This window comes from Palaemon carinicauda, chromosome 4, assembly GCF_036898095.1.
Source record: "Palaemon carinicauda isolate YSFRI2023 chromosome 4, ASM3689809v2, whole genome shotgun sequence".
NCBI classification, from domain to species: Eukaryota; Metazoa; Arthropoda; class Malacostraca; order Decapoda; family Palaemonidae; genus Palaemon; species Palaemon carinicauda.
In genome coordinates, this window is record NC_090728.1 from 86,670,214 (window position 1) to 86,684,102 (window position 13,889).

General features: G+C 42.1%; 2 protein-coding genes across 2 annotated transcripts in view; one reads left to right on the top strand and one right to left on the bottom strand.

Moving 5' to 3' along the window:
• Positions 1–629: 629 nt before the first annotated feature.
• Positions 630–1,754, bottom strand: LOC137639555 (uncharacterized). Its single transcript, XM_068371819.1, has one exon. The coding sequence runs from the start codon at positions 1,752–1,754 to the stop codon at positions 630–632; it is 1,125 nt and encodes a 374-aa protein (XP_068227920.1).
• A 2,870-nt stretch (positions 1,755–4,624) lies between these two features.
• The window catches only part of CSN4 (COP9 signalosome subunit 4), a 296,826-nt gene continuing 287,561 nt past the window's right edge, over positions 4,625–13,889 (top strand). Inside the window, exon 1 of the mRNA XM_068371437.1 lies at positions 4,625–4,790. Within this exon, the coding sequence (XP_068227538.1) occupies positions 4,714–4,790 (77 nt within the window). The 5' untranslated portion in view covers positions 4,625–4,713. The remainder of the gene's footprint in view (positions 4,791–13,889) is intronic.

The following is a 13,889-nucleotide window of genomic DNA, read 5'->3' on the forward strand; positions in this document are numbered from 1 at the left end:
CAATAGTTCACGTTCAATGTTGGCGTAGCGCATTTCGGTGTCTATAAGACTTTTCGATGCAAAAGCAATAGGTTGGCCATCTTGAAGTAATGCTGCACCAAGGGCTTCTTGACTCGCGTCTACTTGGATTACAGACGGCTTTGACGGGTCAAAGTAAGTGAGAGATCCTGCTCGGCAGATAAGCTGTTTTACAGACATGAAAGCTTCGTCGTGTTCAGGATGCCACTGGAAATCAATGTCCTTTTGAAGTAACTTGCGCAGCGGGGCGGTGTGGTCACTTAGGTTGGGTACGAATGGTGCCAGATGGTTCGCCATTCCGAGGAACGATTGTAGTTCACTGATGGAAGTCGGCGCTTTGAGCTGAGCGATGGCTTGGACCTTGACTGGGTCAGGTCGGACTCCACTTTTGGAATAGATGTTGCCAAAGAATTATACCTCTGACACGGATATCGCGCATTTCGCGGGGTTGAACACGAGTCCTCTCTCTCTAGCTCGATTGAAAAGTGTGGATAGTCACTCGGAATGCTCTGCTGGTGTGGATGCGTATACAATAATATCGTCCGCAATCGACACAACGCCGGGTAGCCCATGTAAAATCTCGTCCATCGCTCGCTGAAACAGATCCTGACTTACGTTGAGTCCAAAGGGGAGCCTTCGGAAGCAGTACCTCCCGAATGGCTCTTGAATGTGGTCAGCATCTGGCTGTCATGGTCGAGTGGGATGCACCAGTAGCCATGCTTTTCATCGAGCTTTCTGAAAACTGTTGCACCAGCAAAAACATGTGTTAGTTCTTCCACAGTCGGCATGTGGTGTTGACCTCTCTTTAGAGCACTGTTGAGGTCTTTTGGATCCAAGCATATTCTGAGAGATCCATCGGGTTTTGTCACATATGTAATACTGGACACCCAATCGGTGGGTTCCGCTACGGGACGGATTACTTCAAGACCCACCATACGATCGAGTTCGCTTTTGATCTGCTCGCGTAGTTGAATGGGCACTCGTCTCGGCGGGTGTCTTACTGGGTTTGCGTCATCCTTCAGAGTTAGTTTCTGCTCAGAACTGAATTTACCGACACCCTCGAACCGGTCAGGGAAGTGTCTTTTCATGTCTTCCAATGAGGTATAACACACACTACTGTCGGATTGAGTAACGGCACAGTTAAGCGTGACTAGACCGAGTTTCGTGCACATGGGTAAACCAAAAATAACAGGACCATCGGTCTCGGCCACATAAAACTCACAGTTCGCCCATTTATTTTCGGCAAATTTGCACGGCAGTACGAGGGTACCGTGCTGGCGGATGACGGTTCCGTTGTAGGCGGTGAGCGTCGTCTTGGACGGAGTTGTAGATGTCGGGATGCCATCCGAGTTGACATAGCGAGGGAATATGTTACGGAATGACCTGAGTGGAAGGATGTTACTCTGCGTACCGGTGTCGACCTTCCCACGCAAGTTTGTCGTGCGATCAGGGTACGGCTCGATTTTTAGCGATGCGTAAGCTTCCGATCTGTTGGCATCATTGTTCACTGCGTTGAAAGACATGCTTTCAAAGTCACTGCTCAGGTCGTACGTATTCACGGCACTAACTTGGCGGTCGAATCGCTGTTGCGGCTTTGGCTGTGATTGGTTCGCATTTGCGCTTGACTGCGATCGGCTATTCTGAGGTTTGGAGCGTACACTAGACTTAGAACGGGCTCGCTTAGTGTTTTGACAAGCCTTTGCCCAGTGACCCGTTTTCGAACACAGTTTACACATATCGTCTACGGCGGGACAGTCCTTGCGGTCATGCGGTTTGCGGTTTTCTGCCACAGAAAAAACAGTTTTTTGCTTTCGGACGGCTCTTGTGTCTCAACTTCGCCTTCTGAAGGGAGTCGATGGATTTGTTGACGTGCCCCAATTGTTGTAGCTGGGCCTGCGTTGCCTCAAAAGTTCTCGCAAGATCGATTGCTTTGTCAAGTGTGAGTTGTTTCGGATCTTGGTCCAAGAGCTTTTTTCTTACTGCGACATGTGCTGTACCTTTGATAACCTGGTTGATGAGGTTATCTTTAAGATTGTTTCCTTCAAAATTGCATCGTTGAGCCTGCACCTTGAGACGGTTGATATAGCTGTCAATCGGCTCCTCCTGCCGCTGTATGAGTTCGCACAGTTGGAAACGGGCGAGCCTAAAGTTTGACTTGGGCTCAAAGTAGTTAACAAACGCTTCCCACACATCGGTCGGACTGGAACGTTGTTCATCCGTGAGGTGAGTCCAGTTGTCAAAAATCTCTACCGCTTGAGGCCCCATCCAGAGGAGTATGTAGTTTACTATCTCTGGCCCCTGTTTGCAAGTGTAGGTGGGAGTGGCAAGGATCAGTTCGCAATATCTTCTGAAAGTTTTGAATGAATGTGGCAAGTTGGAACCTTGCCAATCAAAGCTGGATGGCTTTATGCCCATCAAGTCATTTGTGAATACATATGTTGGGTTGCCCCCTACCACACCTGGGTCATCATCCCCCATCTTCAGGGACTAAGAATGTCACAGTTCACAGGTAAACACAAGTATAGAAAGGTCACTGAAGCCAAATGTTCAGGTTTTTTAAGATGGCGGCATCCATAAAACTCACACGGTCCAGGATCTGGGGTGGTTGATGGTCTGCCACAGTGGCTAGGTGTGATGGCAGGGCCTCTAAGTCATTGAGAAAGATGGCTGGGATCTTATTCACACATTGATAGTTCGTTTGGCCTGTAAATCACTCAGTCGCTGCCACCATATTACATTTTAGGGGAGCCAGGAACTGAAGACAAACACAAAACTTAGAGGACAGGAAATCAACTACTTTATTAGCCGCTAGGTGGCGTACACAAAGTTATCATTTAAGGTTTCACACATGTATTCTGCAAGGCATCATACAACACTACCCTCAAGCTACTAGCGCTGCTGTAAGAGTTAGACATGCTGATGACCCATATAGACTATTCGAAATTAGTGTGAATCTTGCAATAGGAGGAAGAACTTTTTGTTATGCTGCACCGAGACTCTTCAACGACCTTCCACTTGATGTCAAGAATAGCAATAAATGTGGCAGCTTTCAAGAAAAACCTGAAGACTTATCTCTTTGGAAAGTGTTATAATAGTGATCAGAAAACTATTAAGCCTGAATACAAATGCTAGCGAATAACTGAAAAGATACAGAGCAAAATATAAACTGGAAAGAAATTATTTTCACACATCAATGCCCGCCTGAACAGACTCTTAGTGTCTGATGGAGGGCGAGAAATAAACCCCTTAAAATAAAAGTAAGTATATATAACTTGTATTTAGATTTATTCTCACACCAACTGGAGTCTTAATTGTATCTAATTTAATCAAATGCTAAACTTCTTTGTGGATTGCAAAACAAAATCATGATAGTTTTCGATATAGTGCTGTAAAAGTAATTTACAGTCACATTAGGCCAATGGTCATGCACTTGGTGGTTGCTGCTGTCACTGAATGGTGAAAGCTCGATATCACACATTGAGAGGCGCATATGTTTCTATGGGGAAATTATTTTTTTTTTAATAAGCAATTATAGAGTTAACACTGACCATTCACTAAGGAAATGGTTCTTTAGTTAATCATTGATACTTATTATCATATAAAGATGACAGTAACTGGAATAAAATATACTAACCGGCAACATCCCACGAGTTTCTAAAGCACTACGTACGATGCATTTTTCAATTTGTTGTATCAGATTTGACGCTGACTGTACAGGAATTTAGGAAGTATGGAGACAGTAACAAAGTAGGAGATTTGGCATTGCTAGTGAGAATAAAGATATATGAGACAGTAGTAGTACCTACAATGTTTGCAAATATTGAGACATAGGGTGAAATAGAAAAAAAAAGGGAATGAAAGAAATAAGAGTATACAGTACAAAATTATGAAAGGAATATTTGAACAGGTTGCTACTATACCATACTGGGGGCTAATAGTAGAAACAGGAATATGGTCAGTTGGAAATAGAATATAGTATAAAAAGATGATGCTATATCATAAAATCATAGCATCAAAGGACATACGGCTAGTTAAGGAGTTAGTGGAAGATCAAATAAGCGAACCATATGGGGAATATTGGGGAAAAGTAAAATAGAAATATGCAATTAAAATTGAAGAAGTAAGAAAGTATAAAAAGCAAGAACTCAAAAATGAAATAGAAAATTGGTAAGTGAAATTAAGAGAAATAAGAGAAAAGAAAGCAGAGATGACCAAACTGAGGTTTGTTAATAGTAATGGTAGAAGACGTTACATAGGAGAACTTAACACGAATGAAGCCGCAATAGTTATGAAAACAAGGTTAAATACGTTAGAATTAAAAGAAAATTATAGAAACATGAATGATAATGATAGGCTTTGTGTGTTGTGTAGGGAGGCAGAGAATACTACTGAGCATATTTTTAACTGTAATGAGTAAAGGAAATTTAGAAATAATAACATAGAAATAGAAAAATTATAAACCCCAACTAAAAATGTATATTTGAAAGGTCATAGAAATAGGAAGTAAAAGTATGCAAGCTGTTCTGTGTGTGTAGGAGGTGGTAACTAATGATAATAGATTTCTGCAGATTTCAGCTCTTTGCACCGACTACGCATCATCTAGTAGTGTGCCCACAATCACAGTGTTGTGCAGAGACCAACGAGGAACATCAAACCTCTTAGATTTTCGTGCAAAGTTTTCGTCTCTAAATCGCAATGGCTTTTGCTGTGCAAATCAGACAACAGCTTACGGCTTTAGTGTCTTCAGGAGGATCTCATAAAGACCATGACAAGTAAGCATAACTATTTCTATCAGAGAATTTTCTTGTGATTTACTTCAATGCAGAGCAAACAAACTTAGTCATTGCATTCATGGATGTACTGTGTAACCCTGTCTAAGTTTAGTGTAATCTGCGGTAAATTATAGAATAATGCAACAAACGATTTATGAACAAAATAAGGATTAACAGTGTATATTGTGATGTTCTGAACGTCAAGGTACTACTTCAGTAGCAAGCAGCATCACCATTTTCTAAAACAAAATATGATTATTTTCGGTATTGTTATAGTAATACACGGGACCCCCCACAAAAAATGTGGAACATGTGGAAAGACTCCCGTTTTTTCGAAAATGGGTACAGTTTGGTTTCATTGTATATTATTACATCTCAATGTATCCTAGTATTCCAACTACTTTTTCTTATAGGAAAAATTACGCTCCCTTCGAAAATAACACTCGTTCCCGTCGCAAATGAATAGTTACAGAAATATATATACATCTATATCCGTCGATAATGGGGGACCCCCAGTGGGCACTCGGGGTTTTGGGTGGGGAAAACATACTGGGGAACCGATATATAACCGTAATTCAGTCCTTTTCTTCTCTATACATTTCTTTCTGGTATTTATTATAACCGTAGAAAAAGACAAATCAGTATACCTGGATATATTTGGGAGGAGCCGTTTCAAAGGTTATTTCTTGTAGTAATACAGTAACCAGTGCTGCCAACGCCTGATGTAGATTAAATGTTAGCATTCCATACCTGATGTAGATCAAATGTTATCGTTTCATGCTAACATTAGCACCCATTTGTTCGTTTGTTTGTTCGCCCCACCTTTGTACGTACGTTCGTTTCATCAGTTTCCGATCTGCGCATATATCCCCCCCTGCGCAGGAGTTTCCACTCCCCCTTTTACTCTTTTTATTAGTGTTATTTTCTCATTTTTTATTCCCATTCAATATTATTTATCATTCATTCCATTTTCCCTTCCTATATTGGTTTTAGTTTTCGTATTTAGTTCATTCATGTTTTCACTCTTTTGTTCGTTGTTTTTCCCTTATCCAATCATCACTAGGCCTATTCAGATATCTCCCTACCCCCCCCCTTCCTTTATCTCTGTATGGGCTGTTTTCCGACCCATTGTTCCCCTGCCTTTCCCGTTTTAACCTTTGACCTAGTTACTCGTCCTTCGTTACTAGTGCGTTTTTTTCCCCGTATTTTGAGATGGAACATATTATAGAAACTTGTACCGGTTGCAGCATTCCGTATCTAAAAGCAGTGGCTATATTCCATGGTGATTTTGTTGATAATTCAGGTTATGTTGACCATTTTCTTAAATCTCACAATGTTATTCCTCAACGTTTAAACTGCCCCTAGTGTCGTGCGCTTTTGTCTCTTCCTTCCAAGTCCAGCAAGTTTCGACGTTTTCTTCATAAAAGTAAGTCATTCCTCAATAGTCATTATTCGTGTTTTGTGACCGGGGTTCTTCTAGGCAAGGTTAGGTGGGTTTGTTAGGTTCTGTGGCCTTTCTGTACTTTTTATATATTTCGTACCAGTTATATGGAGTAATTATTGTATATATCTGAGGAGATATTTAGCAGTTCTAGCTCTAGTAATGCCATCGTGTCGTTGGTAGTTCTGTGTACCATTCGTTTCCGTTGGTAGTACTGTGTATCAAGGTAAGTCATTCCCCCATTCTTATTATATGTGTTTTGTGACCGGGGTACTTCTAGGCAAGGTTAGGTGGGTTTGTTAGGTTCTGTGGCCTTTTGGTACTCTATATTTATTGTGTAATAGTTTTATGGTAGTATTATTTAGTTTTCGTATGGAAAAATTTGTTTCTACCTCTAGTAATGTCATCGTTCCGTTGGTAACACTGTGTACCATTCGTCATCGTTGGTAGTTCTGTCAACCATTGGTAACGTTGCTAATGTTATCGTCCCCGTCATCTGTTGTTTATATATTTTAACTCAGTATATATGTCCACAGTCTTAATATTTATATGGTTCATTTGTATTGTATTTCATTGTGTGATTTCGTACAGGAAATATATGATTTCCTATAGTAGATATCGTGATTTAACTGGTTTTCTCATTAATTTCATCCGTAATAACATCAACCAATTCGTCAACTTATAACTAACCGAATTGGTTGATCTGTTTGTTTGCGATTGAAATGGTCATCAAAATCGGTTAAATCTCGTTATTTGCTATAGGAAATCATATATTTCTTGTGCGTAGTCCCACGATGTAATAATATACAAAATTACCTAAAGTTTTACTTATTGTCAGGGAATTAATCCGAACAGAAAATATATGTTTTCCTGTAGTAAATACGTGATTTAACCGAATTTGATCTTCATTCCAATTGCAAACTAACAGAATAAACAGTTCGGCCAACTTCATTCCTCAAAGAAGCTAGTCGAAGGGGTTGTTCTGTTTGGTTGCAATGAAATTAAGCTAAATTCAGTGAAATCACATTAGCCTACAGTATTTACTACACGAAAATATGTATTCTGGGTAAATGTATGGAATGCCGGCCGATTCGGACCATGGCTAATTCGGATCAGATTCGGACGTTAGTCTTGGTTGATTCAGACCATGTATTTAGGCTGATTCGGATAATTAGTAAGGCTTATTCGGACCATTTTCTAGGCTATTTTGAGTGATTCGAACACAAACACAAAGTTTCCTTTGACAAAGAGGCCCATAACCGTTTCATTACGAGATGGTTTGGGTTACGTTTAGTTAATTTGGGTGATTCATAATAACCGCCGTTAGACCACAGAGTTTTAGATACATATAACTCTGTGCGTTAGAGACAAGTATTCACAAACCTTCAGAGCCGAGTGGCTTGCGTATGTAGTCGCCTTGTAACCAGGAGTTTAGTGGTTAGAGTCCACACGTACATTGGTGCATATCTTTATATATTTTCCCCATTCTTGATATGTAATTTAGTTCTTGTCTGACTCTTCACATAACCTGTCCATTCCAATTATAGAGTATGTCGGAGGACGTTAACCCTATGGCTTCACATGCTGGAATGCTAGCATGTAATAGGTTCGTGTTAAAATAATTGTAATAGACCACTGATTTGATTGGTTCTATATATGGATTACAAAAATTGAAATACGATACGTCCCCTACTTCGAAGATACATTATAAATCCACGTTCTCATCAGATTACAACTGGCCAGCTTCTAAAGAAGTGTGCCTATATATATGTGTGTGTAAGATCCTAATATGTGTAAGTGAAGGAGTAAATCATGAGTTACTTTGGGTTGTATTGGGTTATTTTTCCTCATCCACGGTGGCCAAAGTTGCTTAACACTGGTTACTTTTGCTTTAGTTTTACATTATATGTAGCTCAGTAACAAGTGTTTATATAAGGTCCGAATCAACCTACCATGAAGGGCCGAATCAGCCTTAATACAGGTCCGAATCAGCTATGGTCCGAATAAGCCACGGTTCGAATAACTCTGGTCCGAATCAGCCACGATCCGAATAAGCCGTACCTCAATGTATGATACTTTAATTTCTAGCCAAATACATGAACCATATATTTTTAAATATTAAACTTAGCCGGTGAATATATAAATAGCTGACGTCTCCGACGGTCGACAGATTCCAAAAACTCGCGAGCGATCGCCATGAAGGCTGCCGGGTGTGCCCACCAGCGCCGACTATCGGCCAGATACCGCATATACTTCTCAACCAAACCAGTTCTTTTCTGTCGGTGGTCCAGACAACATTGGTTCCGCTCGCGCTTAACCTCAAGTTTCTACCGATTGGTGAAGTACTTGGTTTTGGTTTTATTGCTTTCGCCGTGTTGGATTATTCAATACTATCTTCAAAAGAAATGCTTTTGAAAGGAGAGGAAAAGTTTTTGCCCTTGCTTTTTTTTTTTTAATCTCGCTCTGGTTTTTCCATAGAGAAAAGATGGCCGACCCTTCCCTCAGTGTACGGAAGTGTGTTAAAGGCTTTTAGTAATTATTTTATCACTTTATAAATTATTGTTGATATTTATAGATTTACCTCTATATTTTATATCTCACCCGCCTTTATTAGGCCTCTTCGATTAGCTTTCCATTTATACTAAACACCGAGATAAATTTTATGTTTTTGTTTATAAGCGGCCTTTGCCTATTCTTTGTAGGCGGTCCTGACTTGGAAAACGAAGTTAAACAACGTTGAACCCATTCAACTTTTATTTTTGTTTAGATTGATGAGATGAATATTTTAAGAAATTTATTCTTTGAATAGTCTCTGTGTTTTTCAAAGATGAACTAACGTTTGGTTTATTTATGCTACGCAGTTTGCGCTCTAACGTTATGATAGAGAAAGAGAGAATCACGGTTTCACTTTGCAGAAAGAGTAAATCGATTTTGACGTTTTGTTCATTCTTCTTACAAACTGAAGTTTTTTTAGATACTAATTTAAAGGAACATGTTAATTTTCAATTTCTTAGTCCTTTTAGTTTTTTCCTTTAGTCAAATAACCTGTTATTGACGAAGAGTGAGTGAGCCATTCTCTTGTGAGTGACAAGAGAGAGAGAGAGATAGAGAGAACGATCCGATCTTTATTCTCGTCCCAAGTCTCTGTACAAGGAGTTTGGGAGTGAGTAACGTTGTTCTCGCTTCAGATTTTTTACTCTCGTCCCAAGTCTCTGTACGGGGAGAGATGATAAAACGTTTTAGTTTTTATTCTCATCCCAAGGCACTGTACGGTGAGAGATTGAAAACGTAGTCCTTAGTGAACTAGTTTTAGTCTCCTCCCCAGTCACTGATCTTTTTAACTTTATATTTTTAAATATTTAACTTAGCCGGTGAATATATAATAGCTGCTACTCAGCGGCTCGACAGAAAACACACTTAAAAACTCGCGAGCGATCGCTATGAAGGTTGCGGGTGTGCCCACCAGCGCCAACTATCGGCCAGATACCACTCTTGCATGTAAACAAACCCTTCAATTCTTCTCTGTCGACCTTGACGACAAGACGTATCATTACTCGCTGTAGAACCTGGAGTTTTCTCAACATATGTGGTGAAGTACAGTACTTCATTTTGTTTTGAGCTTTCGCAGTGCAGGTGTTTTATCTTCAACTTAAATCTTGAACTCGTTTTTGGATAGATTTAATTTTTGATGACTTTGGATTGTTTTTTGGACTTTCTTTGACTTTTAAATGGCCGACCCTTCCCTTAGTACGGAAGTGTGTTTTAGGCTTTTAGCAATTATCTTATCACGTTATAAATTAATTATAGATTTTCAATATTAATCTTACCCGATGATCATGTAGCGGTCAACTCTGTTGCCCGACAGAAATCTACGGTCGGGATACGCCAGCGATCGCTATACAGGTGGGGGTGTACACAACAGCGCCATCTGTGAGTAGGTACTCAAGTACTTCTTGTCAACAAGAACTCAATTTTTCCTCTGTCGTGCCTCCGGCAAGACCTACTAATACGCCGTCCCTAACTGGATTTGTTTTCACAACTTTTTGGTGAAGTACACTATTCCAGTTTTGAGCTTTCGCTATGCAGGGGTTTTATCTTCATTTCAAAACTTGAACTCGTTTTGGATAGATTTTATTATGGTGACGAAAAGAGTATGGACTCTCTTTCACTTTTAAATGGCCGACCCTTCCCTTAGACGGAAGTGTTGGTGTCGAAGAGAGTATAGACTCTTTCACTTTTTATGACCCACCCTAGACGGAAGTGTGTTTAGGTTTTTGGTAATTTTGCTCAACAAAGTTATAGATTTATTTTATATCTCTCCGCCATTTATAGGCCTCTTCGATTAACTTTCCATTTATTATAAACTTATAAAAATTAATTTTTATGTTTGTTTATATGCGACCTTTCCTAATAGTAGGCGGTCCTTACTTGGAACCGAAGTTAATTAACATTGAGCCCGTCATATCGTTTTTCCTGTTAAGAATTTATGCTATTTTAATTTTAATGTTTTTGAAAGAATTTCTTTGATAGTCTCGTACTGTTTTCAAAGTTGAACTAACGTTTTGTTTAGTCTCCGCAGTTGTTGACGTTCAGAACGTTCAACTTGCGCTCTGTCGTTACGATAGAGAGAGAGTATTTCACGGTTTCACGTTGCAGTAAGAGTAAACCGATTCTAGCGTTTCGTTCATTCTTTCTTAGCTTAAATGGTTTTAATTCTAATAAAGGAACTTTTTATTTGGGAAACCTTTCAGTTTTTTTCCTTTAACAAATAATATGTTTTAACGATATATATAATTGGGCTCATCTCTCCGGTTCTAAGTCAAGAGAGAGAGAGAGAGAGATAGAGACGGAGGGAGAGAGAGGAGGATAAACGTTTCGTTCAAGCGGGTAACGTTCTCGTTTTTTGCTCTTCTCCCTAGTCGCTATAGGGGAAGAAGGTAAAACGTTTCTAGAGTTTTATTCTTGTTCCCAGGCTTTATATGGTGAGAGATTTTAAACGTAGTTTATTTGATCTAGTGTTTAGTCTCTTTTTCAGCCACTGAATTCTTTATCTTTCATTATGTTTTTCTGATACATTGTAATACTGTTTTCGCAATTACTACCTTTTAATGAAGGATAGGATTGCGTGTTTCAGGTACAAACCACTTAAAGTTTCGAGTTCAGTGAAATAAGTGCAAACAGAAAATCAAAAGTGATAAAGTGATATGCGCAAAGTGTTACAGTGTTGCGTTCGAGGGTTCGTCTGTTCGTGCCAGTTGTTCACCTAGTCCGATACCTCTTACAAGCTCCCAAGCCCAGGGGAGAAGTAATGTCGAAGGACTTATGGGTTCCACAGGCCTTGATCGACGAACAGACGTTTCCCTCCGTGGTTTCGGGTGTATCTATACACGTTGCCGACGTGATCACCCCACCCACACAAAGACGAGAGAGCCCATTTATTCCTCGTCTGCGGAAGAGGTTTCTCGCAGAAACCATGGACCAAATCTTGCAGCTTTTAAGTGCAAGTCGGTCCGTTCCGCGCAAGTCCAACGGCCTAGGTGTAGCCACTGGGTCAGTTCGGACTCGCTGCAGTACGACAACTGCACACCTCCCAAGAGAGGCAAGGTGGTACCGCAACAGGCAGTAACTCCGTCTGTTGCCGCACCAGCTGTTCTAGACCCTCAGTCACAACGGACAGTAGCTCCGTTTGTTGTTGTCTTTCATAGACCCTAGTGGTCCATGCTGCAGACTATACAGTCTCAGCTTGCTCCTTCATGCAGGAGTATCGTGCTGGAAGGTTGACAATGCACCTGTTAACCTACAACCCGCCGAGGTTGTGCGCTCAGCAGATACTGCGGCTGCCTGCTCCCACCCTCCACCTGTGAGAGCTCCACCACCGATGCGCAGTCCACCCTGCCAGACGCATGTTCTTGCTGCACCATCTGCTAACATGCGTGAGCTACCGCATCAGCAGTGGGAAGGTTCTGTAGAGCTGCCGGGTTCCAGCACTATGCGGCTTTCTCCGCAGCCCATGCAGCATGCTCTGCATACCTTACAGCATGCTCCGCATACCATGCAGCATGAGCCGCATACCTTACAGCATGCTCCGCATACCATACCGCATGCTCCTCAACCCACCGCAGCCCCTCCCACGCACCAGCACTCTGCTTTTGTTGTTGCCAGCTCCCACACTCCGACTGCGGAGAAGGTTGACGATGCACCCGTGGGCCTACACCTCCCACGGTTGTGCGCCCGGCATGGCTTCCTGCTCTCACACTCTTGTTGTGAGAGCTCCTCCACCCATGCACAGTCAACCCTGCCAGATGTATGATGACTCCCACACACAGAGCACTCCGTTGCCGTGCGTGAGCTACCACAAGCTGCCGTGTTTTGACACGGTGTGTCAGCCTCCGCAACACACTGTGGTTACCGCCACTCGCCAGCAGCAAGCTAGTCAGTCAGGAGTTGAGGCTTCCCCACACAACTTTGGTTGTTGCCAACTCACAGACTGTCATACAGTTACATGACGTTGCCTTCTGGTCTGCTTATACACCAGTGCTGTATGTCCTCACGCTCCTGTTGTGGTTGACAGTTCAGTTTTTGACAGTTCACAGACTGTCAAGCAGTTTCATAACGTTGCCTTCTGGTCTGCTGCTTTTGCACCAGTGAAACCCTCACTGAGAGAACCTAGCTTTTCTCGGATATGGTTCCTGTAGATGAGAAAGTGCTGTTCTCCCTCCTTCTGATATTCCCTTGAGGACTCTGTCATTTGGAGAGGAGCCTTAAGCTGCTTAGCCTCCTATGGACTTTTATTTAAGCATAACATGCTTCCAGGGAGGGTAAATGGTTCCGCTTCAGTCGCTAACCCCGTCTGTTGCCACACCTGCTCCCATAGACCTTGGGCTTTGTTGCAAGACATGCAGTCCAAGCTTAGTCCTTGATAGAGGATTTTTTACGGAGAAGACCCTTCTTGCCAACGACCTTCCTACCGGTTGGTTGTACGCCCTGTTGACGCTGAGGTATCCTACTCACGTCCGCCAGTTGAGATGGTTCCTCCACCGGTGCGACCCAGTGTGGGTTGCCAGTCGCACGTTGATGTTATGCTACTCTCGGAGGTGGTTGTGGACGTTCAGTGTGTCACTGGGAAGACGTTCAACAACCAGCAGAGGTGACTTGTTGTGACGCAGTGCGGCAACCTCAGCAACCCGATAAGGGGTTGTCTGTACTACCCAGACAGTCTAGACAGTTTCGAGTTGTCGCTGTACTTCCTCGCTTCCCCATGGTTGACAGTTCACAGATTGTGCAGCAGTACCATGATCTTGTGTCCGGCTCCGTCACGCATCCACCAGTGCGACCGGATTCAGCGAGTCAGACGTTGCCCACTCCGTTGCCGTTTCCTCATCAGTTTCGGATGAGGAACCCTCTGATGAGGACATGGCTGAACAAGAAGATCAATCCCCAGCCCTGCTATCCATCCAGAAGATGCTGAAGAAGGAATACGGCCCTGTCAGGATGTGGATGAGTCTGGTTAGGACACTGTCATCCGTGGTGCATTTGGTGTCACTTGGAAGACTACACCTCCGTCCTCTTCGGTTTCATCTAGCTCTTCACTGGAAAAGGACAAGACGCTAGAAGCGGTCTCGATCCCGGTTTCCGGAAGATAAGTCTGGTCTAACCTG

What these genes read in the sequence shown, in the direction of transcription:
- LOC137639555 (XM_068371819.1), bottom strand. Translation starts at nt 1,754, where the DNA reads ATGTGTAAACTGTGTTCGAAAACGGGTCACTGGGCAAAGGCTTGTCAA.